Source organism: Haliotis asinina, chromosome 1 (genome assembly GCF_037392515.1).
Source record: "Haliotis asinina isolate JCU_RB_2024 chromosome 1, JCU_Hal_asi_v2, whole genome shotgun sequence".
NCBI classification, from domain to species: Eukaryota; Metazoa; Mollusca; class Gastropoda; order Lepetellida; family Haliotidae; genus Haliotis; species Haliotis asinina.
The window spans coordinates 8,516,636-8,531,968 of record NC_090280.1 but is presented as its reverse complement, the minus strand read 5'-3'; the positions used below and the strand labels follow the sequence as shown (position 1 = coordinate 8,531,968).

The 15,333-nt window shown below is 39.2% G+C and overlaps 1 protein-coding gene across 1 annotated transcript in view; it reads left to right on the top strand.

Moving 5' to 3' along the window:
- The first annotated feature begins 1,144 nt into the window (after nt 1–1,144).
- Nucleotides 1,145–15,333, top strand: part of LOC137287647 (uncharacterized) — a 108,953-nt gene continuing 94,764 nt past the window's right edge. Inside the window, exons 1-2 of the mRNA XM_067820067.1 lie at nt 1,145–1,202; nt 1,367–1,651. Coding sequence (XP_067676168.1) covers nt 1,145–1,202; nt 1,367–1,651 — 343 coding nt within the window. The remainder of the gene's footprint in view (nt 1,203–1,366; nt 1,652–15,333) is intronic.

The following is a 15,333-nucleotide window of genomic DNA, read 5'->3' as shown; positions in this document are numbered from 1 at the left end:
GATAAAATTTAACTCACTCACTCACTCCTTGATATATGATCACATGGTAGAAAGTTTACTATGTAGTGTTAGGTGGTCTTTGTTATTAGTTATAAATACCCCCCGACAGACCCTTGTTTCGATTATGTTAGATTCTTGCCTTCACCATCCTTACTTAAGGCATTCCTTCTGGACTCCTGAATTATTTTTCTGCAATAGGACAGTTAATCAGATTTCCTGTACCTATGTCTATGCCCATTACAGTACTTGGATTTGTTTTCCTCTTATAATGTTTTCAGTGCTCTTAAATATCATTGTTGGTCTGCCAATGAACCGAATTGTATTTACCGGGAAGGCTGTCCACACGTCCGAACTCTGAATGTATATATTCATATAACATTGGAAACCACATGAATTGGAAAGATTTATGTATCCAAAATGTATACAGATCCCATCAACTGTTTGAGCATAAATTCACCCTCGAACTAACGGGATGCACTTTCGGAATGCTGTCTTGCAGCAATTGTTACTCCTTGCGCATGCGACAACCTTAGTTGGCTGTATTCCAGCTAAGGGTTAGCAAACTGTGCACTTTAGCCCAAGGTGCTCCATGTCTCTTCAAGTAGCCTGAGGAAAGTTCCGTATGTGCCGTTTGTACAACGTGGATTTGCTTGGCACAACGTACTTCATGTACACGGTCATATCTCCATTCTTTATGGATTGCGATAATCTGTGTATGATATTGGCGACGATCCATTGCACTTTTGTTACATTTTTGGGCGGGTGCACTAAACAATAATGCTGAGCAAATTTTAGCGATTGTCTGTTTGGGTTTACACGTTTGTAGAGTGTTGGTGACATTCTTTAGCACAGTAACGTTTGTAATTTTGTGGTAACGTCCAATATTTAATGGATACATTTCTTTGAGTGTCATTTACAAATAATTCTCATAAGACGAACTATATCACAAAGAATACACAGATCCGGAGAAAAATTATGCTCCGTCATCGGGCTCTTGTTCATTATCAGGTAATGAAGGAGTACCCCAAAACCTTTTTAGATGCTGACATCTTTTTTAGACTACGGCATCATCTACAACAGGTCTATATGTTACGTATTTAATAGTTCATTAGACTACTTTATGTGTCAATTTTCCATTCCTAGGATGACAACCAACACAGCAGTGCCCAAGACCTTCCTGTTGCTGACACAATCACTTTACGGTCAGTTCAGTACATTTGGGGAAATCATTTCAGTAAATGACATTTTAACGAGTCCCTTTAAATGAAAATCGATGCAAATGTTATTTTGTATTTACGATACTTGAGTAATACAAAAGGGCTTGACAAACAATCACTAATCCACACTTTTGAAATATTCTCCACAGTATCTGCGTTAATCACCTGCTCACATTCCAACTATCTCGGGTCTTTTGGACAGCTGATATGTGGAGGGGAAGGTCGTGCACACACGTATACTAATCCCAATGGAGATGTCGCTGCTGAATGTGGATTGAAAGATAGATCATGCGACACTCAGGACGTATCAGCGTCTGTCATCAATAACACTCTCTCAGCCCTCAATATATCTCGTGTAGAAACAACAGATGCTGGCGAATGGTCATGTACTGCAGGACTTCATGGTGGCGGCAAGTGTATTCTTACAGTTGTCAGTAAGTATATTGTTACGAGTGTGTATTTTTTGTATATTTTGTTATTAATTAGGTAATAATTATGATGGGTCACATTTTACATAATAGATAATCCGCATTTTTAGAATTCTCGCAGCAGGCTTGTCCGGTAATTATCTGCCCTTGATTTCCTGTTTGTTTACTTCCGGGAGATTGTTTCGAGGGCATTCTACGGCGTTGGCGATGGCCGTAGATGTCCGAACGTTCAGGTAATGACTGAATATATATAAGAAGGCTGGTTGCCGTTTTGCAACACGGACATTCACTGGAGTTTCAGATTTTGAAAAATGTGTTGAATCATTACATTGATGAGGGAGTTTTTGAAGATGATGTTTTGAAAATGGTGCCAGGGGAAGGTTGAAAAATCAACTGAAAATAAAGAAACTTGAAATTCAATTACAAATTCAAAAACAAGAAAATAGAAAACAAGAAGAACTGAAAAAGATGGAAATGAAAACGTTTGAGATGGAGAAGGACACGGAAAGAGAAAGGGAAGGGAAAGGGACAGAGTCACAAAGGAATTAGAATTGAAGGAATTGCAAATCGACAAAGGAATTGCAAATCAACAAAGAAACTGCTCTGAAAAAAACTTGAAAACCCTTCTCAACCCAGAGATTCTTCATCATTTGACATTGCAAGGCGTACTAGGCTTGTACCACATTTTAATGAGAACGAGGTAGACAAGTATTTTCTACATTTTGAGAAAGTTGCTGAAAATTTCCAGTGGCCTAGGGAGTAATGGACTATGTTATTGCAAACTGTTTTGAAGGGTAAAGCTCAGTATGCTTATTCAGCTTTGTCAATACAGCAAAGCTCAGATTTTGATCTTGTGAAGAGTACACTTTTGAAAGCTTAAGAGTTAGTACCTGAGGCTTATCGTCAGAAATTCAGAAGTGCTCACAAAAGGGATTTTCTATTCTATTTTCAATTCTACCTATTTTGATGGTTTGAGACAGTTAGTGCTGATGGAAGATTCCAAGCACAGTGTTCATGCTGACCTTAAGCCTTATTTGGATGAACAAAAGATTGATGACTTACATAAGGCAGCAATGTTGGCAGATAATTATTGTTTGACTCACAAGAGTTCTTTTAAGTTCTTGTAAGTAATACTAAGTTTTCTGGCCCAAAGGGCTTAAGACTTCAGGACATGCAGGTTACAGTGGTGGTAGAACAGGTTCAAATTCTAGTGGCAAGCAGTCACATACTTTTCAGTCTAAGCCTAAGACTACCAGTGGTTCTGATCCTGTTTGTGCGTATTGTAAGAAGCCAGGTTATTTGATGTCTGCATGTTACAAACTCCAGTTTAGAAATCAGGCTACAGGTTCCCCAAATGCTTTTGTGTCCATCGCACCTACGACTTTCTTTCCAGGTGGTTATGAGGAGAGTTTTGTCTGTGAGAGTATGTCTCCAGATTATGTAGTTCGGAAGGTGTTTTTGCATTTTGTGTATAAAGGTTCTGTGTCACTTATGGGAGATAATTCTACCATTTAGCCCATTATTATCTAGAGGGATACTGGAGCTCTTCAATCTCTGATTTTGAGGGATATTTTGCCTTTTTCTGATGAGTCTTCAGCTAGCTCGGATGTTTTGCTTCAGGGTATAGGTAGCATTTCTTCTGCTCCTCTCCATTTTGTGAATTTGACCTCAGAATTGATTTCAGCTGAGGTGAAAGTTGGTGTTCTTGACTCTCTCCCAGTTCCGGGTGTTGATTTGTTGAGCGGTAATGATCTTATGGGGTCAAAAGTTGGCGCTGATCCAATTGTCACTGTTTTGCCAGAGAGTTCAGTTAGTATTGAAAAGTTGGAGGATGAAATCTCAGGTTTCTTTCCTTGTGCAGTGACTCGTTCAATGTCGAAAGGCATTTCTTCCAAGACTTCTTTGGAGAATGATACCATTTATGATTTGTCAGGTACATTCATGGATCATTCCTTGTGTGAGGTGGAGACAGATGACTTCAAAGAGTAGTAGCTCGTCAGGACTTCTTGATAAGTCAGATAGTTTGTCAGGTGGTGAACACATTCTTTCCAGAGAGCAGTTTATTAGTGCTCAGCGTGAGGATGTTGAGGTGCAGACGTTGGCTGAGAAGGCTGTTTCTTTTGAGGAGGTTAGCAAGGTTCCAGTTTGTTACTACTACAAGGATGGTGTTCTTCGGAGGATGAATAGATTGTGCCATCAAATTGTGATACCAAAATTATTTCGAAAACACGTACTTTCATTATCACATGAAAGTCCCATGGCAGGTCATTTGGGTGTAAACAAAACTTGTGAGAAAAGTTTGGCACATTTCTTTTGGAGAAGTTTGAGACACGATGTGGCTGAATTTTGTAAGACCTGTCATGCATGCCAAAGTGTAGGAAAAAAAACATCAGAAAATTCCTTCTGCTCCCTTAAAACCCATACCGGCTTTTGAGGAACCTTTCCGTAGAGTTATTATTGATTGTGTTGGGTTCAGTACCTAAGACTAAATCTGGTAATCAGTATTTACTCACAATCATGTGTGCCTCTACCAGATTTCCTGAAGCAATTCCGCTTCGTAGGATTCTGCGAAACGTTCTTTTCCTGAAGAGGGAGAGTGTTACGAGTGTGTATTTTCTGTATATTTTGTTATTAATTAGGTAATAGTTATGATGGGTCACATTTCGTATAAAAGATGATCCGCATTTTTAGGATTCTCGCAGCAGGCTTGTCCTTGACTTCCTGTTAGTTTACTTCCGGGAGACTTTTTTGAGGGCATTCTATGGTTTTGTCGATGGCCGTAGGTGTCCCAACTTTCAGGAAATGACTGAATATATATATATATATAAAGGCTGATTGCCGTGTTGCAACACGGACATTCTCTGGATTTACATCATTGCCAACAATCCGCCAACACCTGAATCCTTGATAATGAAAGTTCACATTCTAAATTCATGTTATATATGTTTGCCTAGAGTCTGATGCCAGAAGGCGGTGGCTCATGGGCCAATCTGGAGATACTGACCTCTAAATTCTGAGCTTCTTAAGGGGAATGGCATGGGCCGGACCAGCCTGACATTTCGTCTTTTAGACATCTTAGCTAAATACGTCTGTATCTCTGGAGTTTAACATCTCTGTAGCTCTGATCGTGCAGTTTGTTTTCCACTGTAGGATCGTCCTTGTTGACACTCGATGGTGAGTGGAAAGAAAAGAAAAATATACGTAGACATCTTTCAACATCATCTGATGATGAAGTGTCTTCCGCAGAAGTGGATACTTGGCCATGAGTCTTGGTCTTTGAAGCAACAGATGGAAGTCCATTGAAACTGAATCCCTTTGCCATTTCTAAGGGCATCAAAGGTGTCTGTAATGAGGTGACAAACGTAACAAGGCTTCGTTCTGGTTCACTCCTTATTGAATGTGCCCGAAGGTGACAGTCTATCAACCTGTTAGGATTAAAACAATTCGCTAACACTCCAGTTGTTGTCTCTACACACAGATCATTGAATACTTGCAAAGGCATTGTCCAACACAGATCTCGTTGTCTGGATTATATGTCGGAGGAAGACATTGTTACAGAACTGAAACATCAAGGAGTGACGTCTGTACAGCGTTTTACGAGAGAAAAAAATGACTAACACAAATACCTACTTGTTTACGTTTGGACTGTCTACTATACCAAAAGCCGTTAAAGCAGGTTATGTCAACATCTACAGCATTTACAAGTACCGTCTACCCCATCTACGTCTGTAACGGATCATAATCCATTTGAACCTCTCGATATGGAGGTTACTCCTTCACAACCAGTACATGGGAGAAGTCGTACTCGATCCCCTGTTGAGCCGCCATTAATAGTACTACCAATTTAATACAATGGAATTGCAGGGGTCTTGGGAACAATTTTAACGATCTACGGTTATTATCTCAAGATTTTAAACCATCAGCTTTTAGTCTACAAGAGACATACCTGAGAAGTACTGATAGCTGAATCGCGTCAGTTCAATTCATATCATTCATTCTCACCCCCAGGAGATAACGCCACTGAAGGTGCCTCTGTTCTGGTGAGGCAGGGTGTTATTCATAGCCCTGTTCGTCTTAAAACCAATCTTCAGGCTGTTGCTGTCCGTCTTACTTTACAGATAACCTTTACACTTTGTTCTTTTATATTTCTCCTTCTTCGGTTATTCAGCAGTCCGATCTTCAGTATCTATGTGATCAGCTCCCAAAGCGCTGTCTCATCATGGGTGATCTTAATGACCATAACCCTCTGTGGGGAAAGTCTGCAACTAACCATAAAGGTAAACTCCTTGAGGATTTCATTTCAAATAATAACTTATGAATATGTATTGATGGATCAGCCACATACTTGCATCTTGGTACAGGAACATAATCTGCACTTGATCTGTCACTAACAGAACCAGATATTTATAACGAATTCGAATGGTCAGTCCACGATGACCTGGGTGGAAGTGACCATTTTCCCACAATACTTTCTGCTATAAACCCTAATGATGATCCTCCCCCAAGAAGGCGGAATTTTAGAAGGGCCAACTGGACTTTATTTCGGACTCTTTGTTCCGACCAATTGAAATATGAATGTTTTGACATTGTTATAGATCCTATTCAGTTGTTTTCGGACAAGTTAAATGAAATAGCTGATGAAACTATTCCTAAGTCCTCTGCAACACCACACGTGTTTTTAAACAGAATAAGTGTCATTCATGGCGAAACTGTGTTTCCCAAATAAATTCTCGTACACCTATTTCAAAGGGATGGAACATGATTCAAAGAATAAAAGGCAAAGGTTCCAAACCTACTTTTCATCATCTGAAAGATGGTGACAGTTTATTGACAGATACAGTTGACATTGCCAATAAGCTTGGGGAAACTCTTGCCAAACATTCGTCTTCGTTTAATTACAGTCCAGAATTTCAAGAATATCAGAAACAAGAGGAGAATAAGAGTTTGAATTTTAACTTCATTACATGAACTCCATACTGCACTTGAGCAAGCTCAAGATACAGCAACAGGGGCTGATGAGATCCACTATCAGCTCCTGAAGCATTTGCCCGAATCATGTTTGGGAACACTGCTACATATTTTTCATTCAAAATGGACTTCAGGGAATTTCCCAACTTCCTGGCGTAATGCCATTGTAGTCCCTATTCCAAAACCTGGCCGGGACCATACTGATCCTTCAAATTACAGACCAATCTCTTTAACGAGTTGTGGCTGTAAAACCATGGAACGAATGGTCAACAATAGATTAACTTGGTATCTTGAAACCAGTAACCTTATAACAAATATTCAATGTGGTTTCAGGAAAAATCGTAGTACCCTTGATCATTTGGTACGACTAGAATCGTTTCCTAAAAATGCCATAGTAAATAAACAACATGCGGTATCAATATTCTTTGATCTTGAGAAAGCGTATGATACCACCTGGAAGCATGGCATCTTGAAGGATCTACAAGATTTTGGTTTAAGAGGTCGTTTACGTTTTTTATATCACAGTTTTTAACTGACAGGCAATTTCAAAGTCGAGTGGGTTCTACCCTGTCTGACAATTATAATCAGGATTAGGGTGTCCCACAAGGGAGTATTTTGTCTGTTACTTTATTTAGCATTAAAATCAACAATTTATCAAAAATTTTAAATGATTCGATTGACGGATCACGTTTTGTGGATGATTTTAATATTTCTTGTCGTGGGAAAAATATGCATACTATTGAGAGGCAACTGCAGTTGTGTGTAAACAAAATTAATAAATGGTGTCTTGAGAATGGTTTCAAAGTTTCTAAATCCAAAACTAATTGCATACATTTCTGCTGCAAATATAAACCACATAAAGACCCAGAACTGTTTTGAAATGGCACTCCCATCAAAGTTGTCAAGGAGGCCAAGTTCTTAGGTCTGATTTTTGACTCACATTTAACGTTTCTGCCACATATCAAATCCCTAAAAACTAAATGCCTGAAAGCACTTGATTTATTGAAAGTGTCTAATTCAAAGTGGGGAGGTGATCAAGCGACTCTCCTACATTTATATAGATCACTTGTCCGTTCGAAGCTTGACTATGGCTCCATTGTATATGGTGGAGCCTGCAAAAGCAACATAAAGCTGTCCATCATCGAGGTATCATGCTTTGTCTTGGCTCCCTGAGAACTTCTCCTGTTGACAGCCTTTACGTTGAGGCCGATGAGCTTTCTCTCAAATCAACGCCGTATAAAACTATCTTTACAGTACATTACAAAATTATCCTGCATTTGATTGTGTCTTTCGTCCCCTTCGTCCCCTTTATCAGGATCTGTATAACAAAAAGTCTTCCCTTGTTCCGTCCCTTGGAGTCAGAATTAAACCATTCATTGCTGCTGCTGGCATTGACCCGGAAAATTTAGCTCCTTGTCGACTTTTTTCTTTTCCTCCTTGGCAGTTGGTTAGGCCACAAGTGGACCTAACATTAACTACGTTTATAAAATCAGAAACTAATGAATTACAATATAAACAAGAATATCATCAAGTAAAAAGTAAATATAGCAATTACAAAACCTTACAGATGGGTCCAAGGACGGTGGTGCAGTAGCTTGTGCCACTGTGATTGGATCCAGAACAATATCTTCTAGAATTCCTGATAACAGCTCTATTTTTACTGCAGAAGCAAACGCCATCTTAACAGCTCTTAAATATATTCAAAGACACCCTAAACATAAACAATATATAATCTTTTCTGACTCTCTTTCTTGCCTTCAGGCAATTAAAAACCTGTCATGTAAACATCCACTTTTAATAGAAATAATTGAATTGCATAATGATCTTGCTACTGGCCAATACGACATCGTCTTTTGTTGGTTACCAAGCCATGTAGGCATTTCTGGTAACACAATGGCCAAGGCAGCACTCAGCAAGTCTGTGACTCCACTTCTTATTCCTTACTCAGACTATAAAACTGTTATTAGATTTTATATCCGTGGTCTGATGCAGAAGAAGTGGGATACCCAGGTAGGTATAAATAAATTACATGCATTAAAACCTTATATCGGTTATACTTACTTGGGTTGTCAGTCTTGATTTGAGGTCATTATGCGACGATGTCGTATTGGCCATACGAGGTATACTCACGAATATTCATTAACAGATGAAGATCCTCCGTTTTGTATCCCTTGTGATGAAAGAATCACAATCAAGCATGTCCTGCTTGACTGTATTGAATATTTCATTAAAAGGGATAAATTTTTTAACTCACGAACTTTAATAATGTTACCTCTCATTTCATTTTTCACAGACTTAAATTTGCTAAATGAATTGTAAATAGATAAATATTTTATTCTTGGAAGTTTGAATTAGTAACTTAGAGTGTAGCAAATATAAAGTCCCCATGGTCCCTAGTATGGTGATCTACCTTCTGTCGATGGTGATATATAGTACGTGTTTTATATTGTGTTGTCCACATAGTAATATTAGTTTTAACTTTCCACTGTAGTGTTAAATTGTAACTGTGATATTCTAGTTTTTTTACTGTCCTTTGTTGACAGGTTTATTTATGAAATACATATTATCCATTTCCGTGTTAAATGTTCTCGTCACGATATGGCTGAAATATTGCCGATGTGACGTTAAATATTAACTCACTCACTCACTCGCTGTCAGACCGATCGCTGTGTTTACATTCTGCACATATTTGATTCTCTCTCGCAGTAAGACTTTGGCGAGTTTACTATATTGCATCTTGTGACCCATTACCTTAGATTTTGTCTCACTTGCACTGTAATTGAGATCAGTGTTGTGAAATTGACTTGTGACTTAGTATACCTTGCTCTCTTTGTTTATTAGTAATACAGAATTTGAATGTTCATGACTTGTCTTTTTCTGATTTGCTGGTTCCCGGTGGATTTCATACATTGTTTGTCATGGCAAATTCTTAATCGTAACAATATTTCAATTTCACATTTCCGACTGTTCAGAAAGAAGTGGTATACGTTCAAATGATGCCAACGGTTTTTATGGATCATGAATGTTTGCACCTGACATCCGCTGAATCAGAGCTGTGTGTTATGAGGCCAGGCACGTTATTATTAACACACAGTCATTCTCCTGTTGATCAATGTTAGCACTGTGTCAATTTATGAAATATTCTGTATTGGATTATTTATTGCGTTTGGTTACCAGAAAGGTTATGTGGAATTGGATATTTAGGTAACCCGTAAAATAACATTCAGTTTGCGGTTTCAAGGTCAGTATGATCATTTTGACACTTTCCGCGTAATTCCAAGCTATTGTAAATTCATACCCTTCCAAGACGAGTTAATATTAAAGATTGTTTCGATCGGTAGTGTCTCATTGTTGTATTATCCCCCATCAATAATGTAGCACGATCTGTTGTGATGCACAACAATTGCATTGTGTGATGTATTACGTACGTCCCATTGTAGCCAATTCACCAGTGGCGCATACGCGCAGGAACTGAATTGTTCTATACTTGTCGAATCAATGCTTGTATTTCCTCTTTTATCTCATGATGGCTCTTGGTGCAGTGGTGTGGCGCAATAACCATACGGTCATGTTTCCCCTTGTTAAAGAAGCAAATGGTAAGATAGCAAATGACAATTTGACAACACGACAGCTTTAAAAAAAAATAACATTGTCATGATTTCTTAAACCTAACTTGTATCCTATATAGTCTAAAAGGAGCAGGTCATCACATAAATTTATTCCTGCGATTGTTTGGTATACATTTTCCCTGAATTCGAAATGAATGAAAATTCTAACCGATATGCTCCCTCTTGCACCGGCGCTGAGTGGAATGAACGAGAACATTCCTCGTAGGCCTCTCTTGTCCATGCACGAGTGTTCCTCAGGCTGCCCTCCTTATAGGACTAGTCCCTAGTCCCAAGCTGATCATGCAGCATGCTCCCTTATCTACCCACGTGAGTACCTCAGAGTGATCAGTCTTCTTGTCGCACCACTGTGTTGACGAAATGAACTCAACTGCATGAACGTTAGGGTTTAAAACATACATGCACACGGTAAGTTCTCGGCAACATACATTCTTGTCTTAGAAGACAATCAACAGCACTGATTCGTTAAACTAGACGTACTCGATACTATCCGAATATGTCTTGATTGATGACGCTACTTGTGTAAATCACTGATCTATCTGTCCTAAACTAGAATTTAAATTTTTTTAAACACAAATGTTGTTGCCTGTGGCGTTCAAGACACAAACGAAGGTTGTAGCAAGGGTTTTGCTGAGCCCATGTGTAAATACTTCGGTGCATGCACAGTTCATATACTTCTGTGAGACATATCAATGAAAGATTTAATTTGTTTACTCTACTTTCATTTATTAAAGCGAGGGTATCATTCTAAAGTTGGTAACGCGTGGTCTACTACTCCGAGGTCGGTCGCCGGTCGATCCCAGCTGATTGTAGCGCCTCCATAAACGGGAAATGGTTGTATGATGAACGTTAAAGTTCCTTGCCATAGATGACTGTGATCCGCCAGTTTCTAGATGTCCGATAGCGATGTTCCTGTCAGCTGCACTTAATCTTGGCATTTTCAATTCGTCGCTGAATGTCGTTGCACGCTAACTGAAAAGTGTTCACTGCCTTCCTTATATATCCTACATTCTGGTGCATAAATACAGCACTTTTCACGTGCTTAGCGCAAAAGGTTTAATTTGCATGTGCACATCTCATGAATCATATTCATTTCAAACATCACTATTTCGTGAAAAGATGTGTGTAAGCGATTTTTCATGGACATTACCTAGGTTTGATTTAACAATACAATGCAGTGAATTTGAAGTACTATTATCACCTGTGCGTTTCTTTTTTGACAGAGTATATTTTCTTGTCTCAACAGACGACCAACCGAACCGATTCGTTAAACCTCCTCGTGGTGGGTGCTGGGTAACGCCAAGAGCTCGCCAACACCCCCGTAGTGGATCCGGGGGGGGGGGGGGGATATTTGGTCCACCAACCCGTTTGCCGTGGGTTGCGGCCCTGTGTCGGCGGAGGAGGGGATCCTGGTGGTTGAGGGCAATAGAGGCCTGCAATCGTGTTCCTGTTGCTCAATACACCACTTTGGCCCTGACTTCGCCTAGACGGGTGGTCGAATGGGCCCGGTTCGACCAATCGGCTGGTCATGCCAAGCCCTATGCATGGAGTATTGTTATATTTTTCAATGCACAAATATCATTTAGAATTGTTATAACTTTGGACTTGGCTATATTATCTAAAACATTTTTTATTCTGACATATGTTGTTCTGAAATTTGCCTAGAGTCCTATGCCAGAAGGCGGTGGCTCATGGGCCAATCTGGTGGAACTATTAATCTTTTAATTTTTCTGCTGGAGTATATCATCCGGGTATCCTTGGTGCTGCAAGCTGGAGATTCGCTTGTTTTTAGCATTGTCCTTGTGATACTCCGTGGTGGGTGGGGATCTCGGATGATGAAGTCTCAACCCTTAATATGGCTTATGAAATCCCCACAAAAAAAAACAAAACAAACGTCCTCTTGAAAATGATGTTGATGATAATGACCTTCGACCGTCCAGATCAATTGAGTTTTGGCCACGCTTTCTTGTGATCGAATCTGCTGATAAAACGCCTCTAAAATTGAACCCGTTCGCAGTTGCCAAAGGTATTCAAGGTATTGCCGGGAAAGTTAAGAACATTAAACGGTTACGTTCAGGTGAACTGGAGGTTGAGTGTGGGAAACGGCAGCAGTCAGTCAATTTGATGAGCATAGAATCGTTTGTTGGAATTCCGGTCACTGTATCTGCTCATAAGACGTTAAACACGAGCAAAGGGATCATCAGAGACCGTGAACGGTTGTTTTCTGACATGACAGAACTTGATATCATGACTGAAATGAAAGATCAAGGTGTGCTCGACGTCAAACCTTTTTCAGTCCGTAAAAACAATGAAAGTGTTCGAACCAATACTGTTCTCCTTTTCATCTCCGACAGCTCCAAAATCATTGAAGGCTGGTTACTGCAACATCAAGGTTGACGTGTACATTCCGAACCCGCTCAGATGTTTTAAATGTCAGAAGTACGGCCATGGTGTAAATACTTGTACATTGTCCGTTGTGTGTGCCCACTGTGACGAGAAGACACTCACAACAGAAGATTGTACCAGTGATTTTAAAAAATGCACCAACTGCTCAGGCGACCATTCCTCATTTTCGAAACAATGTCCTGTTTGGAAAGAACAAATGGAAATAAATAAAATTCACTCAAAATATCTCTTTTTCTGAGGCCAAAAATATAGTGAAAAGATCTGATCTTCCAGAAAGTTATGCTGCAGTAGCAAAAACAACACTGGAGTCACGCTCTAAAATAACAAAATCATCCACAGGCTGCCAAACTACCTTGACTTGGGTAAATTGCGATTCTCCACAGCTTTTGTACCCTGCTATATAATCACAGACTGAGGAATCACTCCCTAGTACCTCAAAGTCGACTTCTGATCACAAATCATCATCATCTCAGTCACATTCAAAGTCTCAATCAACATCGGCTAGTCAACAAACGGTGAAAAGTAAACCGAAGCCAAAGCCTGATGCTTCAAAACAACACAGTAGCAGAGCTCCTAAGGGGTCACAAAATAAAATTCAATTGTACAATAAATATGGGTCTCTTGAAGACATGGACGTTTCTGAAAACGTCCATTCTAGGGCACATAGCTTGTCGCCCTCCAAAAGAGTGCGGGGTAGATCCCCAATAAATCCCCCCAAAAGAAAAAAAAGTTTATTCCAATAATATTGTACAGTGGAACTGCAAAGGATTGAGGACAAATTTACATGAATTACAGCTATTAGTCCAAGATTTCACACCTTCAGCGTTATGTCTCCAGGAGACATATCTAAAACAAACAGATACATTTGACCTTCGTCAATTTAATGCATATCATTGTTTTTCACCTTCGGGTGATAGGGCCACTGGAGGATCATCCATTCTAGTCAAACAAAACGTTATTCAAAGCCCTGTTTCACTTAATACTAATATGCAGGCTGTTGCAGTGAGAATTACTTTACATGTAGCGTTTACGCTATGCTCTCTTTATATTTCACCATCTTCGGCTTTTGCCAAAACTGATCTTCAAGCTCTATATGATAAGCTCCCGAAGCCCTGTATTATAATGGGAGATTTAAATGGGCATAACCCACTCTGGGGTAGTGTAAATACAAACACGAGAGGTAAATTGCTGGAGGACGTTTGTTCTGACAATGACATGTATTTATAATGATGGTTCCAACACATATTTACACCCTGGTACAGGGACTTATTCTGCTCTCGACTTGTCATTGACAAATTCAGAACTATTAAATGAATTCGAATGGTCAGTCCACGAGGACCTGTGTGGAAGTGACCATTTTCCTACTATATTAAAAGCTGTAACTCCATCTGATGTTCCCCCATCATCAAGACGGATTTTTAAAAAGGCTAACTGGGCATTATATGAAACACTGTGTGCTGAAAAACTTAATCCCAAACGTTTTATAGACGTTCCTGATGCTATTAAATGTTTTTGTGAGGAACTGAATTCCATAGCTGATGAGTGTATACCAAATTCCTCTGTAGTTCCACACATAAGAAAACCATGGTTCAACGATGAGTGCAGACAAGCTAGGAAGGCAAGGAAAAAGGCAGAACATTATTTCCGTCGCCATCCTATGGTGCATAATTTAAATAAATTTAAAATTTTAAATGCTAATTGAGTGAGTTCACATTTAACGTCACATCTGCAATATTTCAGCCATATCGTGACGAGAACCATTCATGTCATACATAATAGAGAATGGTTAAAAAAAATCTGTCAACGAAGGACAATAAAGTAACTAGACTATCACAGAAAAATATTTAAAACTAGTAATGAAAGTTAAAACAATTCAACTATAGAGGACGATACAATATAAAAACAGGCTATAAACTGCCGACAACTGATGGTAGATCACCATACCAGGGTCCATGGGGTCTTACAGTACCTTTGCTACCTGCATGGACCCTATTTGGATTTACACCATCCCTTCAGCCGCTGGCGATTGTACGAATGTTTAGCCAACTTTAAAAAGAACAAATATACTACGTTTAAAATCGGGTAAGCGGAAATTAAACTGTGAAAGTTTTGGGACTTACGTATCCTCTCAGGAGGACAATAATTTTACGATACTTTAACCCCCTTTGAGGATACAGCCACTAACAATACTAGTTGCTAAATTACACTACCAATCATTAAAATATATCTATCTACAACAGTTATTAATCAAAATTCAATCATGAAATCAATTTCTTTCAAAAAAGCAATAAGTAAATGAGAACTAACACTATTAAAAAGATCCTTGATGGTTTTGACATTGAAATATTTCTGCCTTGTGATGGAGAATTCAACACAGTCAAGCAGGATATGCTTGACCGTGACTCTCTCATCACAAGGGATACAAAACGGAGGATCTTCACCTTTTAACAGGTATGCATGAGTATATCTGGTGTGGCCAATACGGCATCGTCGCAAAATGACCTCTTGAAATCTGGACTGACAGCCCAAGTAAGTGTAACCAATATAGGGTTTTATTTCATGTACTTTATTTTATTTATTTATACCTACTTGGGTGTCCCACCTCTTTTGGATAAGGTCACGGATGTAAGATCTAATACTAGCTTTGTAGTCAGAATAAGGAATGAGAAGTGGTGTCACAGATTTGTT